Source organism: Achroia grisella, unplaced genomic scaffold (genome assembly GCF_030625045.1).
Source record: "Achroia grisella isolate CSIRO2021 unplaced genomic scaffold, CSIRO_AGI_Agris_v1 utg241, whole genome shotgun sequence".
Taxonomy (NCBI): Eukaryota; Metazoa; Arthropoda; class Insecta; order Lepidoptera; family Pyralidae; genus Achroia; species Achroia grisella.
The window spans coordinates 2140689-2167829 of record NW_026712734.1 but is presented as its reverse complement, the minus strand read 5'-3'; the positions used below and the strand labels follow the sequence as shown (position 1 = coordinate 2167829).

Here is a 27141-nt window from a genome sequence, read left to right as displayed (position 1 = left end):
CCAAATTTCGTTTAGACTAAGTTAACAGGTCTTTTGAAAATGGGAATATATTTTAAATATTAAATGCTATGTGACAGTCAAAGATTGACAAAAAATTTATGAGTTGAATTTCTGACCGGTTCGCCTAAACTGAAGCAGCTAGCCGAACTGGATAGTGATGGATGGTGGATTTTTCAAAATTCCTATGAGATCCGATGATAAACGGTAAAGCTACGATACACTCTTCTAGACTTTATTGTCTGTAATTGACTCTAAGATTACTACATCCGCATTGTCCTAATAATATCATTGCGTTGCGAAACTGTTACATAAACAGCAATTTACCAATTTGTCTTCGTTTTGAGGTATTCTACGCTACGAAATAGAATCGTAAAGTTTATTGATTGTTTGCTCTTATCCATCTCTATCATAACTTAGCTAATTAGCATTGATGACCTCAGGTTATGTGGTGAAATATCCATTTACTTGTATTTCGTTCAAAAATAATAGGTTAAGCTTATGCCTGCTTAAGCCTGTACTTGTTGTACTTGTAATTAATTGGTCTTGGTCAACTTCTACGTTTATGTTCGCTTACCACATGGGGTCTATACAACTCCGAATATGAGTTATCTATTACGGCGGTTTTAGGCCAGATTCATCTATTTATGGCCTCATCATCAAATGTCAAATGTAAAAGGACATTTACACTATATGCATTGTGACATTGCAAAGTTTCTCGTGTTCTACATTTCCAACACGTAACATTGAAATTGGAACATTTGAAGCTTGCATTTCATTGTATACTCAATGATATTACTTCGACTACGGTTTGATAGATAGATGCATCATCGTGGGAGTTAATAATTTCCTAACGAGTCAAATTTAGACAACTGCATCTACGTAATTGCATTTGTTAACTCCATTTGTTTAGTCTTACATAATTTTGTGTTTTAAGCAATACTCCACAACGTATTGTCTATATTTCGTAATAAGAATGATTCTTCTAAACAATCACAATCGTATTCGTAATAATAACAACGCTAGAGGTTAATTCAGATTTTTACATGCATGTGTAGTAGATATGTATAACAAAAATGTATGTAGAAAATATTTTTGCTCCATTGGAATAATTGATCACAAAATAATTATAATTAACTAGTAGCATGTTCCGGCTTCGCATGAGTGGACATTTAATAACAAATTTTTAGCTCCTTGCATTACATTATTGAAGTTTTTGTACTGGTTTAGATACAAAAATTTTCTAGTACAGTCTGTCAGGGAGAAAATAATTTGAAATCCGTCCAGAAGTTAAATGGAATTTCTCTTTATAATATTAGTGCAAATAAAAATAAAAGAACTCAAAAGCCTTGTTTCAACGACATTTTATTTAAGGAGACCTAAAGATTTTTTCTCCAATTTTCATACAAATTTGTATGTTTTTGTTATGGTGACTTTGTTTGTAAATAATTCATGAAGATAAGTAATAATAATATGCATAAAGACATATTATTATTATTGTCATAAAAGAGATGTCAGGAAATAATAATATGTTTTCATTGCCGACTTATCTTAACTACGTTTCCCCAAAATAATTTCTGTGTACAATACTTCAATTAGGACTGTATGTTGTATTATGAATGGGAGCGATCCAGGAATAGCATCCATCAAGACAAGGAGGGGTGCCTTGACCTTGCCGGGGTGGTGGGGGACGACGCCACGGTCGCTGTCTCGTCCAACTAGTTTTACTTGGGTTGGTTTACTTTTAATTGGCGCATATACACAAATGCAATGTACTAACTACTAACATTAGGATCACTGTATCAAGGTTCTAATGACTGGTTGTTAGGGCAATAAATAATTAGAATATTTATTTAAATAACAAATTTATTTAAAAATATGTTATAACATTGGTCACGTGCAATACAAAGACTATTTCATGGCTAATCGTTTGCCAGTTCATATATTGAGAATATGCATCCCTAGGTTATTAGTGCCATTCAATTTGTATTTGACGGACAAATTTAACTAAATGTTTATTTTATACATCATTTCCCTAAATATAGGTTATTAATACATTAATGACCCAAAAATAAACTAGCCATTAAATTTCTTATTGAAGCTTTTAATTACTCTCTGGCGTAGGCGTACATTTTTATGTTCATATTCATTATTATAATTAATAAGGTTTTGTACGTCATGTCCACAGCTACTGTCGTTGTACGTGACGTGAATATTTATGTCATATGTACCCGCTACTGTGTCACAGTTGTGACACACCAGAGGATAACTGTCTTCCATCTCGCTTCCGCACATTTTCTACTTGTTTTCGGTTAGCAGCATTTTAGTCTTTGAGTAGAAACAAATTGTTCATATATATTAATTTCAAATAGGCCTATAAAAACAATCAATAATAATGAATCAAACTTCTGAGATACCCAAACTCGCACTTTATAAAGATCGCTCAAAGCGTGGTGAAATAATAATTGCATTAATATTGTTTTTATTTTAGTTTTAAATTATATCTTCAATATTTATTTTTGGACTATGTAAAACTTACTTTTATAGTGATATATAAAAAATGTATCTAAATGTTTTTATACTGCCACACCGAAATTATTAGTTTATTAAAAAAAATGTGCTGATTTTTTAATGTGCACGCACGCCTTATAAAACAAAAAATTAGTTTTCATTTAGAGTAATATTGTTGTTCGAAAACTAGAGTAACAAGCTTCTTGACATTTGAAGTAACTGGATTTATAGCAGAGAAGCGCGACAAAGGTTACCACTCGAAACGTTGTCCTTTCTAAAAGGCGTGGCGCGGTGCAACTAACAGATTGGGATGCTCCCATGGGGTGAACTAATGCCCGCTGAGTGCCTCACTAAAGACATAATGAAGCCCCAACTTTTTTGTTCTGTGATATTTGTACAGGGGGCCATTTCTGACAGTTCTCACTCTTCGTAGTTTTTGTTACAGATATTTGAAATAGAAACTTGTTTATAAATTAAAAAAATATTTAAAGAGGTAATTCTTATATATATTGTGTCATTCTAATTATTTATTATCCGCGTACTACTTAACTCTTAGATCAAGAAAAGTTATTAACTGACCCTTTAACTGTCGATAAATGTGATTACATAATTATTTTAAAAAGTGTGAAATAATAAGTGCCAAATAAGCTATATTAGGTACATTCAAAAACTAAACGGATTCATATTCAGCCTTTTTATAATGAAAAAAAAAATATATGTTATGGGATGTTACTCAATCTGTTGTGTTGAATTTACCTGCTGTTTATTTCACTTTGTATTTTCAAGTTTTGGTTTGGATGTCAAGTCTGGAAGTTTTGACTAACGATTGCACAACGCGACGACTGTCAAACGTTGTTATATTTTTGTTATGTTATAAAGTAACATTTTGCAGAATCAGTATGAGATTGCAGTAGACATTTTGATTTATTATTCCTATATATTATCCACGTCTATTCTATTTATAGTGTAACCTTCACATTGAAATCATTCTTTCATTAAGTATTCATAATTACTTTTAGTAAAATTGTAGTATGTAAATTTTTTATTTTTATAATGTATGTAGTCTATAAGGCCAATTGTATAGATATGTTATACTATGGCCAGATCGGCTATGGCAAAAGAAAAAGCGCAATGTTCTTTTTATCCATCCCAAAGCAGCCATCCCAAATGACTAAACATTATCGTAAATATATAAATGAACTAAAATACCGAAATTTTTGTTTTCGAATGAATCAGTTATAGGTAATTAAATAGAATACTAATTAATGTTGTTTTAGATTTGATTAATGCATTGGAAATAATATGTTTTTAAAACCAATAAAATCCAGGGAAGTCCCTATTCGATTGTGAATATTCACGGCCACGGTCGTCATAAAAAGTGTACCTATGGTTATTCAACATGTGCCCCGCCATGTGGCTTTTTTATCATAGAACCTACTTGAAACTTTGAACCAAACGGAAGTCAAGTTGTTTCAGTTACTTTGTTTTTGCAGGTTCTTTTATGATGGTTTTGAAACTATTTTAACAATAACGAAAAAATATAATGTAGTGTCGATAATCTGTAAGTAGTGTTTTTCTTTGAAAGTTCGAATTCCAATCTGAAATGATTTTAGATTGGATCGTATAAAATTACTGCTATCATGTCGTCTTTCTGTAAAATGAGACTTGGTAACGAGTAATTACAGTTGGGGTTAAATGGGAAATTTATAGTTACATAAATGGTAGTTGTACGTTCTCACAGTTCGCATGCGTGTGAATTTTGACTCACAATAACATTTTTAGAATACAGATAGAATGTAGGTTTCAGATAATTTCAGTTCTCCTTTCTCTTCAGAGCAACAACAAAATAACCTATTTGGTATTCGACACGTCTCTTAATGGCTTTTGTTATGCATAGCTCGTTTAGAGTAGGTAGGAATCCGTTGGGGTTTCTTTATTTTATTAACGTAACAAATCTGATCATAACAGGCTGCCGATGGTGTGCTTGTGATTCGTGAGGGCGTTGTCCGCGCCGCCTTTGCATATATTCCACGCGCCACTGTTCACATACCAACTGTCTCGTTAGTTTCCTCGGCAAATGTGTTTTTTGCTCTTATCCCGCCTGTTTGACCCTCGTTCGTTATCGAAGTATAATGGAGGGACATAACACTCGTTTATTTATAGGAAGGAAGACAAGTTCAGTTGTTTAATTGAAATAAATTGTCTGTTTGCTCACTCGTCTGTTATTTAGCCGAATAACGTAACGACAATTAATTATTGGTAGACTGCAGAGACTTCAGAGAATGCAGCTGAAAACTTTATACCATTCTCAGAGAATGGTATAAAGTTTTCAGATGCATTTATCAAAATAGGTTTTTAATCTTTTTTCAATTATTTCATATTATCAATATTGTTTATATAATTATGCGTAATAATGTCTACCAATAATTAATTGTCGTTACGTTATTCGGCTAAATTTATTAACTTTTTATTTAATTTGAAGACAGTTATCAAATATATATTTATATCTGTCTAGTTCTTATTCTATCAAGTCGATGCAAAGTAATTTGAATGGTGGAGCTCTTAATTTTCTCTAATGTCTTTCGGTGTCCGTTCTTCCCTTTTTGGCTCTATGCCAGATTTACAATCGGCTTTACGCGCAGATTGTTAGTGCTTGCGCCGAGCGAAAATCTTTCAAAGTTGTTCTGTTCTGTACAAGTGCATGACCGCAGGCCGGAAATATGAACCCATTGTGTGTTGCTTGCCTCTTCTTTTTGTGACCAGGGTTGTTGGGCTCAAGAATAATTTGGTTTGATTTTATTAACATCATTGCTGCTTTTTATATTTGAGTACAATTGCCTATTAATATTTTAATTTGGAATGTTAACTTTTGTAATGGGTTTAATTGAATAATTGTAATTTATAAAAGAAATATTGATTTTCATAAATTGGAAAATAAATTGGATCTCAATGTTACGGCTGCCTTTTGTTTGTGAAGTTTTGGTGGTATTAACGCGAATTAATTTGTACATTTAAAATTTTTTCAGGTACGTATTTAAAACTTCTGCGCTGTGGTGAAAGTGTAAGAATTATTATATCCTGAAATACTAAACGTTTTTGTGTCGTAGGTATAATCGTTGTATGTGTGTGTACGTATGGTAGGAATGTGGCTGTGGAGAATGACCGATTCGAGGTCGAACAGGTCACTGGGTGTGACGGTGACAAATCACTGCTAAATACTTTATAAACAGAACTGTCAGTTAGTTTTAATTTTGAATGTCCAAATTTAATTTATACTAAAAACTATTGATATAATGACGGAACACCTACTAACTGACTCTGCGAATTTGTTGCCAATACCATTCGAAATAACAATGTTTTATAACTTTATTGTTTCGAGACCGTAATTAACAATGGATTTTAAGTGAATAAGAAGTACCTATAATACATTAGTGAAAACCGCAGACAAAACGGTTAAATCGTTTCTTTGAATAGCGCAGTGTATCTACAGATAGCGATCAATTATTTTTTTATTACATAATATAAACATAGTACATTTATTCATAAAACATACTTTTGTAAGAAGAGGTATGTTTTGCACGTAAATGTCCTCTTTACAAAGTGTTCGTTACTACAGCGAAATAAAAATACAGACTTCGTTGAATTTACGTATTGACATTCTAAGAATTTTTGAATGCTAGACGCCAGTGAAATTACACTGAGTCACCATTTACGTGTGAATTGTTCACTGTAGCCCCCATGTTTGTGTGAGTGTCTCGGATGTATATGAGGCACTTACAAGTACATGAATATATTACTTATACAACATATTTTAATCTAAGCTGAGATGATTGACCATAAAGGGACACATTATACACTATATTTTATTACGATTAGTTCGACGGTGTGCTATATTGAAAATACCTCACTTTTATATATAATTTGTTATCATTAAGGTAACATAAATATATCAGCGTAACATTATATTGTACCTAAACTAATTCATCAGCGTGAACATACAATGTAAATAATGTTATAGGAAAATGTGACTATATATATTTTGTGTATTTTTTATACGACCAGAAAGCCATTAAATTATATGAGTAGTGGTACATATAAATAAAATATAAATTTAGCCCTTAATTGTGCCAACCTACTTGTTTTCTATAAATTTAATTTATCACGTACATGGACCTGACCTAATTTCATAAGACAGTTTGTTGCTTAAAATGTTGTTGCAAATGATATATCTAAGAATATAGGCCATTAAAATCAGTTATTTCTGTCCTCGTAAGAGGATAGCCGTGAATTAGCTGTCTCCCCATATCTTCATTCCTGTGAACTGATCCTGTCTTAATAGTGATTTAAAACTGTGCTTTGATAAGTTAGGAGCATCAGGGCAAATCTTTAATTATATATTATTGTAATATATTTCAGGGATTTGGTATAATGTTGTCTTATGTTATTTATACATACTTACATAAATTTCGTATAATTAGCAACGGGAACTGGTTTCGTTCGGCACGTACTAAGTTGTTGACCTTTATGGATGCCAAAAGTATATGCTTTATCTAATTACAATTAAAGAGCCGGTGCCAAGTTTCTGGTTTAACTGTTTTCTTTGTTAACTTTCCGTGGACAACATTGGGCCGTTAAGGGTTGCTGTAGTCGTACTGTAGTCATTATTAATTTTAACAACTCTAAGATTTTTATAGTTAAATTCCCTATATTAAAAGTAACACTGACTAAACTTTTCTTTGTCATTAACATTTAGTGTTATAAAAAGGAGGAAATTATGAAAGGAACTAAAATTATATGTCTTTCAGCTTTGTATAAAGAGACATGTAAAATATGTACTGTTATTACAAGATTAGTCCGAGTGGCCAACTCATCTTCGTAAAGCCGAGTCTTACTGACGCAAAGCCGCTAAACCTGAATCAAATGTAAATTTCTTTTGCGATATATGTAGGCAATAAGAAAGGATTTTTAGATCAGCCTTGCGTGTAAAATAGAGGATAAAAGTATAACATGCGTAAATCCGAACTCTCGAATCCGAAATACCATTGCAGATATTAGCTTTCTTTCAATGTATTTCAACAAACGTTCAAAACAGTAACTTAATAATTTGCTTTCAAACAAACTTAACATTTTTATCTTTTACCATACACCGAAACTTTATAAATTACATTTTAGAAACTGTAATTCTGTTTTATAAAAGAACACGAAGGCTAAATGGAAGACATCAGCTGTAGTGACTACTCAGTGGTATAGTTGGTTTAGTCTTGCCTCACCATCCGATGGTCATGGATTCGATCTCTGTATAATACAAACATATTCATATTTTTAATTAAGTACGTTAATCTTAGTGATTTTTATGGATATCATGTAGAATTGTAACATGCCAGTACTCTTCCTGCTATGGTTACTGACTTGTTATAATTAAGCCTTGTTTGTGATAATACATATTTTTTAGTATTAATTATTTGCTGACCATAAGTGAGTAAACCAAGTTCATTTCTTCTATTTACGCTTTTCATTATTTCATTATGTTTACATGATTCACGTGTTTATTTATAATAACATTATATGTATACGTACATGGTGAGATGCGGTAATTTAATTGGTTACTGATTCAATTAACAAATACACACTTGTAAAACTGTAATAAAACAAGATTGTTTTTATTATGTATATACATACATCAACAAGACAAGAATCAAGACACAAACAAGACAAAAAACAAGATCATACCTATAGGTATGATCTTGTTTGCGCCGTAAACAAAGTTTCCGTAAGAGATTGCAGAAGTTGTTACATGACGTGTAGTCTTCGAGTCAACTTTTTGATTAAGTTTATTATTTGTTCCAAATAGAAGTCATAGTCATTTATGTTACATAATATCATTTGGTAAAAATATATTTTGTGCCAAATTATATTTATTTTGAAATTTCGAAATATTCCAATAAGTTCAATATGATCAAATATTGCAATACTTATTAACTTATATATAAAGCAAGTATCTTCCTACTAAACGCGGTATACGAAATTTTAGGGCATACTTTTCAATATATCAAATTATGTAGTGTTATATCTACGCTGGGGAGGCATAATTTCTCATATTACGTAGGTTAATATATAAACAAGAGTGAATGTATAGCATGTCTAAAAATGAATAATAAATAATAACTGAACGTTGCTCAATGGACAATAGATAGATAATTGACCAACGTCCGCGCCAATAGTATTGCAAATATACTGCATAATGAAGACTTCTAATTTATTTTCAATTTAAATTTTCCAATAATAGCTATTATTTTATATTATCTATTATATTATTGTTCGAAATATTATCTACTATTTATATAGATATTAGATATTTCTATTTTTGTATAATTTTTGACATATTTTCGATTGTAAAGGATACTAGTAATTTCAAATTGAAATAGGTTTTCTGTGTTATAAAATTTTATTATTTTTGTTACAAAACTCCCGAAGACAGCTGTGTAATATTTTTCGTTTAGTGTACTTAGCCAAATTAATTAAAAATGCTAGTGTAACATAAAAATATTTTGACAAATAAGATATTATTAAATTAATTAGAATATTGCGAGTAAATATTAACAATTAAATAATGATAAATATACAAAAATAACCTTCGAGGTTCTTGTCAATTTTCTAGTTTTAATAATAATTTATTCTAATTGTATAATAGGTGCATACAAAACTTTATATTAGTTTTAATAGTTTAGGAACTAAAATAATGGGTTTCATGACATTTTTTCCTTTCACTATTCACTTGTAACGTAATTTCAATTGTTCTTGGCCTCCTTTTGAAAATTGATACGATGGTTACATTAATACAATAATTTATATTATAAAGATTGCTTTGAATGTCCTTTCTATTACTTGTCCTGCTGTCCGGCATGACATCATAGCTATCAGAACGGACATTGGCCTATGGCATGACAATTCTATAGTGACCAACACCCAAATTCTGATTAAATATAGATTTTTCATTTATTGTAATAAAGTCTAGAACGTTTTACTGTGTTATTTTCTTAAATGAGAACATTTGGTAATGACATTTTTTGTGTTACTTATTTCACCAATGTTAAATATTAAGTATTGATTTAAAATTGTATGTGGTTTTGTCGTTTGTCATCCAATTACCCTGGCCAATACAACGACGCCGGCGGTATCTTGAATCACCATAAAATATACCCTCATAATATCCGGTTTTATTACCTAAGGGCCTCCATCTCTTCTGAATAGCCTTTACCTTTCAACAAAGTAGTACATTTTCAGTATCTTCATCGTATTAGTAATGGTTATATCTACTGTACGTAAAAAGTTTAATATAATCTATTTATATTTACAATAATTAGATTAGTACTATGTACCTATATGAATATTGAATACTTATAATTTTTATTCACTAGGTATATTTATAATGATCAAAACCAAGATCTAGTGAATTGCTTCGACTTCTCTAAACTACATTTTCAGATTCATTATTTATATAGCAATAATTAAAGTCTTTTGTAAATACAAAAAAACAAACATACAGAAGTTGTTCTCAGTGATCTTGTCCAATATTGACAATGAGTCAAATCTAGCTATTGATTTAGAAACGAAACACTCCTTTTTTATGCTTCTTAAAGGAATATAGATTATTGAACATAACTAAACGTGGATTCACAACTGCAGATATTGATAGATAATATTTTATAAATCTGCAGTTTTATAATGACTTATATATATGATAATAAAAGATCAGGAGTTATTAACTCCTCTTAAAAATGGCGGGACCTATATTGTGGGTACAGTTGGCAAACGTCACGCCACTGCTATAGCAAATATCACTAGGACAGCAGAAATGTACTAAAATACTCTCGGGCAGAGTTCAGAGATAAAGCAGTGGAATGCAACAAGTACATAGATTATTAATTCTATTTGGATTAGAACAAATATATTCAAACGTATGCATGCAACAACCACCTTATATCTACTGAATACGTAATAATATATATATATATATATATATATATATATATATATATTATTTAATAATATATTTACAATTTATTATTAAAGCTCTATTATGTATCTGGATTTTATTGTGATCCGTATCAACTTTTTCTAGCCTCGTATATGCTAATGATAAAGTAATAAAACTACAGTGTGAACATAATTGCTAAGCTCAAACAATGATTATATCTTTAGACGTGTAAAAATACGTTATCTGAATCCAGACACACGTAGGATTTACTATGACACTCCTGTTTCCGACAGTGTTTATAGACTGATTTAAAAAGAATTATGTTCTGATTTGTTCTTTGATCTTTACAATTTTAATTACTTGCTTTTCCATAGACTTAAAATTAAAACTGATAGGAACAATACATATTCTACTTTTTAACTTCCATCACGGGGGATTTTGAAATGTAAGACATCACAGCGTAATTATTCTTAATTACCCATAAGGGTTTGTTGAGTATCGAATGGGGCCTCAGTGATCTTGTCTCAATTTAACCTTTTAAATATTCTATGACCTATGTCGTCAACATTCAAGAATTTGGTGTAGAGTGCTGGACAAGCTCGCTCCATCATTTCGAACAATTAATCAAAGTTTGTTTCCGTCAACTACGGTCCCTATTTAATTTTGAATAATTGGCGTTAGTACACTATACAGTATAGCAATAGTTGAAGTTGCGGCGAAGGTCTTCCTTTGACAATACTATAATTTGTTACTGCGCACGGGAACACTGCCAGATATTATTCGCATTGCTTTCGACCGCTTGCATATCTCTTTATAATCAATCACTTTTTCCACTAACAAATATGAACACGGATTAATGAGTGCTCAATTGGTTTTTACCATCATTACGTAACTAAAATGAAATAAATTTCTATAATTAAACTTTTAGGCAGCATAACGGTAAACAGTTAAACTGGATACTATGAAAGAGATTTTTGGCAACAATATATGTTCATATAGAATGATTGTGTTATTTTTTATTGATAATTACAACAACACAGGCAATACAATACAATGCAGGCAACTTTGTAGTAATATAGGGTTTATTGTATTTATTAAATTTATACAATATAATGTTAAAGTTATTAGCCAACAAAATCTGAAATGAAAAACAAAAGGCGACAAAGACGGAACCAGATTTGCTAAAATTATACACCTCCTATCTATTAATTTTAGATCTCTTACGGTTGTAGGCAGGGAAAAGCAACTGATTTCTTACATTATTCAACATATAGATCAAGAAATTCGACGATTATGAAAAACCTAATTTGTAAAAAAACTAAACTTAGTTTGATGTTATAAAACCTGCATATAATTCCACTCATCCAGTATTTATGTAGCGTTAGTAGTTAATTTTTATTGATATTTTTTTCCGCATAAAGTTTATGTAGAATTTCCAAATCTTCCAATTCAAAAGCAAATAAGTATCGCACACAATCTACATATTCGGTGAATTTTATACACTGATATTAGATAATTTAGACAGACTAATGATACAGATGACAATGTATTTTGAGGCCCAAAAAAATAATAAAATCAGCATGCGTGGTGGATAATTATCTCTCTACAAGTATAACTCACGGTAATTATCGGAAAATGCCCGGACCCTTATAGACTATATTATTTATAGCCCGGCATACATTAGCCAGCCCATTAGGCCAATGGACCGTCGTTAAAGGCTGAGTAATGACCTGGAATCTATTGTTAGAGAAACTTACACTTTTTATAGAAGGTTACATTTCGATACAGTGTAAATCGGGGTTTCTTTCGAGGTACTCTGTTAATGAATTTAAATATGAACTGGATAACTAGAACTGGACTTTATTTCATTACATATTAATTAATTTGTAATGAAATCTAGTCCAGTTCTACAAAATGTTGTTAATGTAACCATGTCATTGTAAAATGATTACCTTCTGTTTCGGTCTACGATATGAGAGTGACTACACCCATAACATAATAAGAAATCAGGAGATACTCTGGAGTAGGAAAGTGTAATGCTATGGATGCCGCAATCTATTTTATGATGTAATATACTGTCTGTCTATGTTGTCCATGTCATTAGGTAAAACTATTCAATTACAACACATTGTGTCTGTGGTAAATTCTTCCCATTAGATAGCTCCTTCTGGATATTCATTCTTGGAATATGATCTGAAATTGTCAGAATAATTAAAATTCCTTAATAAGAGAAGTAATATTAATGGGGCTAGTAGGGGTACCATTGTTGGTCTGAATTATAAATATATTACTGCGATGTTTTTTTTATCTGAATGTGCCCGTACGTGTCATTATAACATTTAGCTAGGTTACGGTCACCTTTCTAAATATATTATAATGGAAACTCCTTTTAAATTCTATTTTTTACTGTTTCAGACGTTGACCTTTCAAATACCCATTGCCCAATATGAATTAACAATTTTTGATCTATAATTACAGAATACTCACTCTATCCCTATAAATAACGTTGATACCAACATAATGACGTTATAGCAAACATCCACTTGTGATTTATACTTGTTTTAACAATTTTCGTCGTAGGCAAGACGTGTCGGGAAAGTTTGTAAACAAGTATTCGCCTTAACAGTTTGTTTGTTCAAGTGAACAGCTATGTGGCAGACAACCGCAACATGTAACATAAACCACTATTTATTTCTAAGCCTCTGTTATTAACTAGAACCTCGATTTTCTTATCGTCTTGTCCGTAAATTCTGAAGTATGTAATCCTCTCTCTTATAAGTTTAGACGTGTAATATAATGCTCTGCTCAGATATGTTTCATCACTGGGAACATAGGTATATTGTTATGGATACATTAGTGATAAATTTGCAAGAAACATTTTAAAATATAAAATAAAATTCTTAACAGCTTGCTTTTTTTTATCTCCAGTACAATAAATATTATTTCGTGATGAAAAAAGTGCTTGAGCTATAGATATTTGCTCTTGTAATTTTACCAAGAGAAAATGTCTAAATGTTCGATAAATTTATAAATGAAGCTGGAATTATTATGCTCTGTTTATATAATGGATTTTTTTACATATTTTAATAATTATATTTCTCCGAAGTACATAACAATATCGAATTATAAGTATTCATTGTATTTTCTTTGAGGTTAATTTCACAATTATCTATCATATCTAATAATTATAGTCGTCTTTCTGTAGTTGTTTTGAATGGCGTAATATAACACATTATACACGTTGATGCATGTATATGTAAGTACGTTTATTATATATATATATGTATATATTGCATATTATATATGTACACCTATATTAACTTTCTTTGGCATTTTTGCAAGCACATCACAGCCCCATGCGGATCTAGCTACATAAACGATCAGAAAGTGATAGGAGAAAGTCTCCAAGGATTCGTGCTCTCCCTACGTGGTTGTAATACACATTAAATTTCCAATATTTTTTATTACAGAAACGACTACGTCGTATTTTTTTTATAAATAAAATAACAGTATTACGTATGACAAAAGTGTGGCGCTATCTCTGCATAAAATGTTTCTTAAAACATCATGCTTGTAAGTTGTGTTAGACGTCACTAATGTTGATAAATAAATAAATTGCAGGGTATGGTGGTGTGACATTTTAGTCTTTAGGAAGGGTAGTGCTAGAGGTATACAATATAAAAGACCAGGTCAACACCTGACGTGTGACCTGGTCTTCATTTCTATGCCATGGTTACCAATTTCTATCAAGTAGGCCGACGGCTTGTTTGCAATTTCAGTTACATGAACATACTAAGTCGTTTTACTACCGATAAACGGTCTATAACCAATTGGAGATGAAATTGCAAACAGCGGTTTGCAGTCTCAATTGTATGATTGTTTGCATCGTTGCTCTGATGGAGATTTATGATCCACTTGCAATAGATCTCTTAACAATAATTGTGTTAGTACCTATGATTTCTTAACTATCCATATTTGCCAAAGATTTTCCTGTTGACAATGATATAGCTCCGTCATCCCTCGGTATTATTTCAGCCATTTTTGTCTATCGTTATGAGTACATATAAAGACTATCACTGCTATAATTGAGATAAAAATATAAGCATACAAGAATATACAACTTATTTATTGCTTTTATCATTGATAAATAAAATTGTAAACTGATTTTATTATGTAGTAATGTTATAACAAAAAAGTTGGGTAACTTTATTTACTTTGTATGATAAATTATTAGCGTAAGTATGAATGAATATCACCAAAAAATCTATGAGAAATAGACAACGTGATTAAAATTCGAACTTTCAACATGGCCTTCATTTTCTACATATTAACTGCATCTTTTATCTATCTTTAATCTATATTTTAAATTGACACTATTAGTAATTACCGAAATACAGTCACAAAACAGATAGATGCATAAATGTGCGCATTATCAGGGTGCCGTTATATTTATTGTTTTGTGTGGGTACCAAAAATATAACTAGCGTTTTACAAAATAAAATCTAAATCTTTCAAACACAGCTAAATGTAAATTGTGGTTAGAAGTATTTATAGTGTAAGATGAATGAAGTGAATTGAATTGCTCTAATATAGCTCTCCAATAGTATTGGTAACTTTGACATGAGGGTCACGTGGCAATCGTCGTGCCCTTTTATAGTACCATATACTACACAGAAAAGATTGTTAGGACTATGACCCTGCTGAATGAGAATACAATATGTTCACATTTAGATGATTGACTCAGGTCTAAACTACTTTGATAAATAATGTAACTAATATATTCTTTAACTAATACCTAAAATGTTTGGAGAAGAGATTAAAGTTGATTAAGATTTCAAAGATAGCTTTCAGAAAAGTTTCATGTAATTTTTCTTTACTTTCTATTATATATACTATATTCTATATATTAACCAAGAGGCACTGAAATTTGAAGATAAATTTTGCAACCCTAACCGTTAAAAAGTGGAACGAGTTAAGAACGCATGAGTGCTGGTACTACGCGGTAATGGTTTCTCCATTCTATCGATGAAAGAGTATGAGTTTACTAGGCACGTTACTAAAATTTATTGTATATATACCTTTAAAAAGTATTGTATTAATTGCCCTTGTTTATTGAATAGCAATTACTAGGTAAAGTCAAGATAGGAGGTACGTCAATAATACGAAATTTAATTATTGTAAGAAGAACGGATGTAAATTAATATTCGTTATTTTCGTTTAATTAATAAAGTTCTTTACCACGTGTTCTCTCTACTCATCGGGGAGGGCGTATGATGTTAATACATCACATATCACATGTGAAGTATTAACATAAGTAAATATAGTGTTATGGAGTCATGGCTAATTGAAAAGTAACGGTCTTCTAAAAATAAAATCTTTGAAAAGGACTATAAACAGTGAACTGACATAATGAATATTAATAATATTGGACATGTGCAAGTTTGTTTAATTCTTATCATGGTAAAATATTTATTGCCATACGTTAGCACACAATGATTGCGCATCCATGTAAACTAAAATACCAATTTCCTGAATTGAACTTTATTTAACCTTATATTATTCGTACTGTAATAATGCAGTAAGTGACTTCTCAATTCAGGTCACTATACCAGTTATATTCTTTTACGGTGTACTCTTTGTGTGTTTTCAATAATGTGTTATCACTTATCGCGGTCGATTTATAGATTATTCTGGCGTATTTTTTTTTATCAAATAGACGATATCTACCAGTCGCTTATTCGTACTCATGAATTTTATTTAAAAAATCTACTAATGTTCAAAATTACGGGCAAAACTAAGTTATTGTTCGTAAACATAAACACCGAATATACTGTGAAATGAGTAATTTTATTTCAGCGTTTTAGCAACTTTATTTAACATATTGTAATTATCATATAAACTGAGAAGACTTCGAATAGGGTTATTGTCAAATGTAGGTATATAAAATATACATATATCGGAAATAAATTTAATAAATCATAAAGTTACGAGTATTAATTTATTTGTAGGAATAATTTTATGAAACCGTTTTTGTTTATAACACGTATAAATAACTCCAAAATTCTTTATAGAATTCTGCAATAATAGTCTAAAGTTAGAACAATATCTTTGTGTAATGTATGATGGCGTCACAAAAGCTATGTCCATGACTTTAAGTTATCCTTCTGGCAAACATCCAAACTTCAGACATTTAGTCGTGAAAATGTAGAGACAGATTTACATTCGCTTTTATAAACATTATAAGAAGGGTAAATTAGTTGGAAATTACTTTATCTTTATATATTTTATATCTATATAATAAATAAAAATAAATCTCTATTTACCTTGGTCACGCCATAAATACAGATCGTTTAATGATTTTATTCATACTTTTTATGAGTTTCTAATACTTTTTTGAAAGTTCTTATGGCACACTAAGAAAATGGAAAGATTTCAGAATTTTTATTGACTATTTTGCGACAGTTAGGGCTTTTGCTAATACAGGACAAAGTCGGATCAGCTAGTTTACAACAGTAATAAAAACCAAAGACCTTTCATTTTGACTAAGTATTGGATTATGTAATCGCGATAAGTTATGGATAATCGGTTCAGGTCTGTAAAATCATTTTAAGTACGCTTATTTGGCAGTAGCGTGACCGTTCCGTCTGTCTGTATCTAGTATTCTAAATTATATAGAAAGTTTCTTTACCATATTTTATGATGTAACGTCATTTAGTCAGGTCACATTTTACAGCTAAGTTCGTTATTAATAATAACGGATATGGCTCGTATACAATTACGGATACGGTTACAGCTACATCTGGTTATCGTGAACATCATTGTTTATAATATTGTATAACAGACCATAAGTAAAACATTTGTTTATGTAATGGCTTACCTATATATCATCTTTAATTTTAGTAGAGTTAATAACATTGTTGAACTCTCTGAACGAGACGTTCTTAGATGTAATGCATTTAAAATCTGATGAAATGTAATTAGTTTTTAATTTTATCTCAATGGTATTGTTATTGCCACAATGGCCGAAGGGTCTATGTAACATAAGTACTCTAAGATTACTCTCTTAAATATTAACTTTTGTAATATAAATGTTGTAATTGAATTTGATATAATAACATAACAATTTCCAGATTTATGTTTCATAGAATAAGGTTTGACAGGAGTTCTTGGTTCGTTCCGCGTGTCTAGACGAGATAAAGCTTTTCATCAACCGACTACTGGACGCATTCAGCTACATTGGATATCGAGCTCGTTGGATATTTCTATAGTAAATGTTCGTGGACCAATTGCAGACTAGAGAGATTGTTGACGTGTCTCGAATGTCGCTCTTAACCTTGTTAATATCAATTGGAAAAATATTATGCTTATATTTCAAATTAATAAATTAAAATTGCGGTTATTTCGTCCATTACTCTGTTTCGTAGATTACTATGTTTTAAGTTTGACGCGATCATTATTTATAAGTATAATTAGTAAATATACTAATTATACTTATAGATTACTATGTTTTCCTTGTATGATATCTGTTAGTCATAGATTTTTATAATGACCATGAGGACTGATGTAGGACAAATGGAAAAAAATGCATAAAGGATCAATATTAATGGCGAAAATCTTATCAGTTTTTATTTATATTGAAATGACAAGTAGGTATCATCCGAAATTAATTGATTTTAGTATTATACTATACACAGAGAACAATTACTTCTTCCTATATTCAATAGTAATAGTTAATTTTGGTAAAAATATTTAGCTACTTAAATTAGATATCGTCTTATAACGTTAATATTTGTAATAAGTACATATTTTACTCGATAATGAAGGCGCGTTTACTCGATATTATCGGAAATCGTCGAAAGTTATCGGTGATAATGTTAATTTTATTAATAACCAATAAATGATAAGAGATCTTATGCCAAACACCAAATGTTAACGAAACGAACGAAACGGTAGCTTGATCTCGATGGCGTGGAGGATATCTTCGCGTTCACTTTTCGCTACTAAAAGACGTTAGTGAAAGGTTCATTTACAAATGCATAAGCGAAAGTAGATGGACGATATCGATTGGAGATAGCTTATTACAAGACCTGAAGAAATGTAAATAGAGTCACAACAATAGAGTTAATATAAAAACTTCGGTATGTGCTAATAATTTCTACAGAAGGTATAGTATATTATAATTAATTATTTTTTATGTCTAATTTTAGGTGCTTTGAAAAGTACAGTTTAATTATTTATAGATTTAAAATGATTCTAGTCTCCAATTGTATTACAATTTTTAAATTATCCCTATTATATTTACAAATCATGCACCTGCTACTGCAAAAACCTGTCTAGACATCCTTAGCATCACACCGCGCCTACATTTGAGAATATGATGATTATTTAGAACCGTTTTCAAGTAACTGTCGACCTTGTGACTATTGGATAATGTTTCATGTTAGTAGCGGTTGGTACATAATAATAAAGTAGGTAAGTACATGGTACGGGTGACATTCCTGTAGGATCGTGCCCATATTAGCTGTCGAGTACACAGAACGCACGCAATGACCGTTTACCCGACAGCAGACATAACTTGAAATAAATTAATCTTACAATTATTGTTTGGTATTCTGTATAATATGTAAGTAAAGTATAAACAGTCAGCTTGATCACAGTCATAAGTAAAGAAATAATAATACTATTCATTTTTCCTTCTGTGGAAACGTGTGAGCACGTGGGCGTGCTGCAAAATAATGCTTCATAATCCGTATAAACAGAGAAAACGATTTAACTATTAATAATTTGTATAATGACGTAATAAAAAATGGATAGTTGTTATTATTTTAGCTATTTGTATTTAAATATATAAATATTTATATGGAACTTTCTCTACGCTGAAATAAATATTCCTTTCCTCTTTAACTTTCTATATGTATATTGCTCGGTTAAAAATTATATGTTCCTAATTAATTCAAATATTCATTACAATAGCATAATGTAAAAGTTGTTTCCAATAAACATTTTTTTGTGATTTTATTTTCCGAATTTGTAATTTCTAGTTTGATTCGAGTCGACATTTTGTTCTCTCTGAAATAAATAAATATTTTAATAGTTGTCACTAGTTGCATGGAAAACATTACCTTGTTTACCTTCAACGGTATGACCATTATCATCACTACGCTAGTTTACTAACGTTTTAACTTGTTTAATAATAGTGTAGTATAATAATAAATATAGTATGATCGTTTATTCTAGAACAGGGATTACCAAGTTTAAATATAACGGAACACCAACATAATGTTTTGTATTTTCTCTATGTTAAAAAAATTTTTGAAGAAATTAATTTTTAAGAATAATTATCTTACAGTTTGGTATTATAACCGATAATTGTATTCGTATATCTGAGGTATAGTATATCTTGACCTGTATTTGTTTTTTTTTTGTATAAACGGAGGCTGAACAACGTGGACTGAATGCTTGCTAACTGTCTACCTATTTACACAAATATAATGAGTAAAATAGAAATAAATAATTTCGGGGGAACCCTGATGACTTTATAAGGAACCCCTAGGTTTCGCGGAACCCAGTTTACGATTACTGCACTAGACAACGAACGCCGATATTGTATTTCAAGGTATCGGTGGGCGACCGCAAATTACGGTAGTTCCACAACGTGCCGGCCGTACGTATTATGCTGAGAACTAGTTTTATATTTTAATCATATTTGTATTTTTCAACTATTAACTATTTTTATAACGATGAGATTTTCAATTTTCCTGCCTATTTTATTGTTGATGTTACGCAATACTTTCGTTAATTATGAACGAACTTTGTCATTTGTTTTTGCGCATGGTTTATTCCGTACTATAATTTAGTAACATTTAATATCAGTATTTTGTGGCAATAAAAAAACTTAAATGTTCATTATTACCACAAGTTTATGAATTATATTGTATTTAGCTAATAGTATATAAATATAATATGATAAATTAATTTGTAATTTTTGGGTTTTACGGGTGTCCTGTTCAGCTCTGATATGACAAAAATGATGAGTTTCTAATAATAATCGTTTGATTTATGTCTCCAAAGTCCGAATATATTATTTATTTGAGATTTGAGGTTTTTATCTTTGTTAGATTCAGCCACATAAAAATATGATTTTCACAATACTTTACACACCGTTAATTGTTATAGAAACACAATAAACTTCCATTTACAATGGTGAAGTTTTCTCTGTCCAATTTAATATAAATAATTACATTACTGTTAATCAGTGTAGCCATGCTAAACAATTTTTCTCATGCTTTTTGTATCATATTGTCTTATTTTTATTATTATCGCAGTAATAGTTACATGTGAATGTTGGTGGCCTATATACTGGACGAAGTAACAAAATATTGTCGTGGTAGACTTTTATTTTAAGTTATACTCTATTTGTTCATGGTATATTTAGTAACAAACTGAGCAATTTTGTTTTTTAATTTATTAAAAACCTCCGAGTGGCTTTAGAATCCAATAGGCGACGAACGAACATTCCTATCACTAAGGCAGCAATGCGGTTTGCCTTGTGGTTTGTTGTCTGCTAAAACTTTGCACTAGTCTAGACTATCAAATTCGACTTAGGGATTAAAACAGAGGTTTATTTTTACACCCGACATATTACTGGGTGATGTGTTGTTAGTAATGTGGACCACTGTCCCCATTACCAATAATTATATAAAACCTATTAGGTCGCCCTCCACACGTATCTTCTTGAAAATGACCGCGTTGAATTGCTGGTGAATAAATCACGATATACTGCTGACTTTCTTCATTTACACTTGTAGTCTTCTCTCGTGCCTAGCTTATACGTGGTTATTGTGTGGGTTCTATAATGGATAATTATTAATAATAATAACTCAACACAAATCACACGCCGTCATCTAATCCCAGGACCTGTTTACCTTGGGACTGATGACGCTGCGTGAACAAACAACTGATATAAATACTTAGGAACATGTCTTTGTAAAAGCATACATAATATACATGCAAACAAAAAAAAATCAATCATTCTCTTTAATACAAATGTTTGCATCGTGCGAGGAATCGAATCAAACCAAACCCGCAACCATCGAGAGAAAAAAACGGTGTATTTAACCGCCATACCGCCGAAGACCTTTGTAGTCTAGCATGTCATGTTAGCAGCAAATTCCATAAAATCATATATACAACATCATCATGTTACATCTTGCATACAATATATTTTCTATGTCTAAAAATTTTCGATATTTGAAAATATTTTTTTTATTGTTTCAGCAACTCAAAGATGAGCTCGGCGAGGTGGTGGCCGAGTTGGAGGCCTTGGACGGCCAAGAGGAGTGTAAGCAGAATAGTAAAGCCAAACAGATGAGCATAGGACGAAAGAAATTTAATATGGACCCCAAGAAAGGTTCGTTTTATTTATTTTTGTCTTCACTGTGTAGTAAACGAGATAACAGGAAGAGAAAAACAATACAGAAAATTCCTAACATTTTTTTTATAAAAGCAACAAGTTTCTAGTTCATTTTTTTGTAATGAGTCTGGAGCGGTACTATTAAAAAATACTACTGTCAATAGTGCTTATATTAAGATTATTACCGTATACTAATACGTCTCCTTAAATAGATATTAGAAAAAAAAAAAACTATAAAGTTAACCCACACCGGTATTAGAGACGTGGATCTTAAATGATATGTACATTTTTGTATAGGTAACTCCTAAGATAAAGTCATTCTAAAAAGCTTCTATTTTAGACGCATTTAAAGTTTCTCCATATTGTCAATCATCCGTCCAGTAGTTTCTGGATGATGGTGTGCGTAGACAGACACATTATCTACCTATTCATATCTATCAATCAACTTGTCTATTAATACTCAGAGTTATATAAAGTAACTAATTTATTTAGTGGCAGGCCTAAGTTTCAAAAATAAGTGCAAAGTTAGCCGTTACATTTTAATTGTCTGTATGATACCTGAATATAGTGTAAAAAATAATGCTAAAAAACATAGTTTACCTCAATTTAACACGTTTAGTACTAATTGTTTCTTCTGTAGAGAAGAAACAATTAGTAAATACGTGTTATATTGATACTACAAATTAATTATACTATTAATACTAGAAACCAGTTCAATGATTCATCTATACAATTGAATTCTAATTATTTTTATTTGATTAAGTGACACATTATAATTTTACAATAACACGCCAGAGAGTAGATATTTGCAGTGACAAAAAGTATATGTAATGACGTCTTACAATATAACTGGAATGATCTTATGAGAGGCAGGTGTAGCGTTCCCACGGAACGGTCGCGACTCGCGGCGACATTCACGGGAAATTGTTCTATTCCTGTTATTTTATATTACACCTGTCCATCGGACATTTAGTGGAATCCCATGAATTATACTCAGCGAAATAATTACATTAATTCTTCATCATTGGTGGCATTAAAAACCACCGACAATGATTTGCTTCTGATTTTGGATGCAGAAAATAACAAACACCTGTATTTACTAAGTAACTGACATTAAAAAAAATGCAAGTCCAATCTGGTAAATGGATTTTCTAATTTTGTATCTGTTCGTCGGCTGAAGAACGTAGGGTACACGTGTAATGACGGATATTTGACGTGCAGATGTAACATGATTGTAGGATTGTAATAATAGGCCCTTAGGTTTTTAATAAAAATATGTCTTTAATTTCACGTATGTCTGTAGTGTTACAAAACTACTAATAAAATACTTCAAATATGAAGTAAATTTGAGTTAAAATATGTAAAGCTTAATGTTTCTTTAACTTGCTTAAAATGACATTCTTTTGTACCTAGTATAACATATTGTAAAATTACAAATATTAGCAGCTGATTTTACAACTTTAAAGATTATTGTTAAAAAAATATAATCAACATGCAGTAGAATTATTGATTATTGGAATTACCTACAGCTGGTATTACTCACAACCTCGGTAGCTAATTTGGTACCTACTATCGAAAGCAATAAAGACGTTATTTAGATTTATTTATTTTATTTAGACAGATACGATACGATTTCTTCATGTATCTAAATAAAAATAGTATTTTAATTCTCTAGTCGTCTGCACAGAACAGATAATAATAGCAGTGAATTTTGTTTCCTCGGGCTACTAAATCCGATGGATTTAGGTTAAGTTTAATTATATTCAAGAATTAGCTAAAACGTTTGTTACCTTCCTTTATTTAGTCGCTATGACTACAACGTAGAATTCATAAAATTATGTATTTCACTCCTCTTCTTCACTTCCTTATTTTCACAGTAAAGTTATATTATTTTATATATATGTCTGGGAACTGTGTGTAAATATGATGGTATATAACTAATGTACATTTATTTGGCTTATAGTTTAGACTTATAGTTAATGATGATGATCGTAGCCGTTTTTATTTCATTACTGCCACATTTCAGACTAAGGTAGTGTTTAAGCTTATATTCAATGTATATAAAATCCTCTGTATTATGTATGTATTAGTAAGAATGTGTAGAGGATTTCTATAGTTTGTTTTGTATACAAGTATCTACAAATATTTATAGAAATTGTTACAAGTATTGAAATTGCAAAACTTTTACTGCAAACAATTCAAGTGTTTTTTACCGACTAGTAGTTGTTTTTTAGTGTGATATTAACATTGCTTACCTTCAAGTACGCAAGAATTTGCGGTTTCCGTTTAACAGAGACGGTATTTGATACTTTAATCTCTCATTTCTTTCTTCATTATTTCACTGTCTTCTCTCATTATTTCACTGTCTATTAGTATATACTATTTGGTTGGAAATATTAAAATCTTTGACATATAACGTTGACCTTAAAGGCGTAGGGATATTTTTTTTTGCTATCACTATTTCGAAATGTGTTGACTACTGGATTGTTTGTTAGAGGCCAATGTGTCCTTTGTTAGCTCTTCATCTTATTATGAATATAATCTCGTGGATTCTAGATACAAGTAGTTCCACTGGGATCCTTGGGAAAATTACCTGTAGTAATTCTAGAAGATAGTGGTTATTTAAATAACGCATAAATGACATTGCGGTTTGTAAATAAAATCCAGTACAGATATAGATCGTATCCTAGTTTAACGCTGAGCACACTTTGTAATTCAAGTAAATCCGTGGCATAGTTCGTGTCAAAAAATAAATCAGTATTATAATTTCGGTATTCTACAATCAGCAGGCTCTGCATTGATAGCAGTTCAGTGTGTCAGGAGTCTAGTCAGGGATAGTCAATAACTTTCCACTTCGTGCTATATATTCAACAACTGCAGGTAATTATTTATCCACTCAGCTGGTTAATTAGCTGTTGTGCAATTGTATTGAGAAATAATTTATAAGGAAATCGAGTGACAAGTTTGTGCTGTCCGTCTTTGGAATGTTTACACCATTTATATATTACACGATTATGTCGATGACTTCATTCGCTGACATTATGCCATTCAAATCTTGATGAGAAAACTAGTAATGAGACAAGCAAACAATTGAATATCAATATGAGTGACACATCACTAAATGATTACCTAGAATACTAAAGAGTTTGGCATTAGTTAATCGTATTCGGAATGGTAATCTTAAAAACAGTCTAATTAAGAATAATTTGGACTTCTTATATTAGAAATCGATTATTTTTTGTGTTTCCATTGTTTCTTCTTTAAGAGCGGGATGATTAATCATTTTACGTGTTTTATTCTTCAAACATCTATAATAAAAAAATCATCCGCAAGCTTATTTGTAAACTAAATGATCCGCGCTACTTCCTTTGCACCACATTTTCCCCCTTTCTGAAACATTATTCATTGCACCTCTGCTCCTATTACTTATAGCATGATGTTTGTAGGCTTTCCTGCTCTATAAAAAGGCTATCCAACTAAAAGAAATTTCAAAATCGGTACAGAATATTAGTATAGTCAAGGGGATTATTTTCGCTCTTAGTGCGTATGCGTTGTATGTATAATTTCCTTAGCGCATACGAATAACCTCTGACGATGCGAATTCAGCAACAGAGCAGTAAAAAAATATTCAAACGCTTCTAAACGAGTCTATGTCAACAATATGTACTCGGGAGTAGGGTAAAGTAGAGGTATATTACCGTAGAGTGATGATGACGTTGATAACCAGCAGTATGTAGGTTGTTAAAAATTTCAGTACCGTCTTGCAGTTTGTTATTATTGCTACATGTTGTAAATAATAATACTGGTCGGGATCATACTGTATTCAGTACATTTACACACAGTACAGTTGTAATTATAACATCCCAAATGGGCTAATTTCCTTCTTTTCCGCAGATATACTTAATATTAATGTTTTATATCGAGACCAGACGGATATTTTTTCTAGATAATAACATAATTATTACGATATAATAAATATGTGCAAATATTTGTGTGACATAGTTCATACGATGAAGCTTACGAACGTAGACCTTGCGACTATCGTAAAATTTATTAGCAATGCCATACGTTTGTGTTACTGTAGAATGTTAATATTAGCATTTGAATTCTACTTAGACCAATATAGAGTTTAGATCCTGAAATGTATGTGATATATCTTAGTATGTATATAATTATTCTTATAAGCTTGCATCTAAAAATTATCATATTAATTTAGAAGTCTTTATATTTAGTTACTGAATTAAAAATCTCTATCTTTTTCAAAGTTTCTTCAAACTGTAGATAAAGCACGTATCTTATCTTAAAAGATTTCGAATGGGTACACAATGTAGTATAAGCACAGGTATTAGCGAATTTAATACGTTAAACATTGGTTTAATGACGTTGGAAATCTGTTTGCATGCATATATAATGTGTCTATTTAGCAGCAGACATAGTTTAACGATGATAGAAGATAACTTGATTAGCATAATGTAGTATATTTTTTTTACCTGTATCTCTTGCGTGAAAGCAATTACAGCTTATTATGTAATAAATGTTTTTGTAACTCTGTTAATACCGAGGCTTTATAGGTGTGTCTACATTTAGCTTAGAAAATTATACTAGAGGCTTTACATGTCAGATTTCATGATCGTAGCTACGGTGAAATATGCTTTATTCTAAACGAGTTTAAAAAATTATAGAGTGAGATATGACAGTGATTTTGAATTGCGTACGTAAGCATAATCACAATTTTATTTCAGAATAACCATAAACTTAAAACAACTTTTATCCGTGCAGTTCAAATCTTCATTCTGAAATAGCTTTTAAAAATCATAAAAAATCGCATTGTGTGATATCTCTCCTTTTTTATGTCTGTTGTTTTTAATTTTTAATATACAAAATACACATTAAGGGTTGTATTTTGTATATTAAAAATTACTTCAATTTTATTTATATTTATTAATAAAATTTAAGTAATTAAATAAGTTATAAAAAGCTAATTTAAGCCATAAATTGCAGAGACACAAACAATTTGTACTTCGTACCTATATATTTTTTTAAATTGATTAAAGAAAAGCTAATAAGCCACGACTAAGTATAAAGAGTAGTTTATCTGGAGTCATCATTAATCAAGTTGCATCAAGGTTGTTGACAATCTACGTAAAGCCTGTGTCAATTGGCACGACGACGCGGCGACGTGACGCTAGTAGAGCGGACACCGCTGGGCGCTAACAAGATTATTATTCTCGGTGACGTTAAA

General features: G+C 30.8%; 1 protein-coding gene across 5 annotated transcripts in view; it reads left to right on the top strand.

Annotated features, from left to right (window-relative positions):
• Positions 1–27141, top strand: part of LOC131842529 (cytohesin-1) — a 52780-nt gene that overhangs the window by 8457 nt on the left and 17182 nt on the right. For all 5 annotated transcript variants that reach the window (XM_059191095.1, XM_059191092.1, XM_059191090.1 and 2 more), the window contains one exon: positions 21764–21896. In XM_059191095.1, the coding sequence (XP_059047078.1) occupies positions 21764–21896 (133 nt within the window). The remainder of the gene's footprint in view (positions 1–21763; positions 21897–27141) is intronic.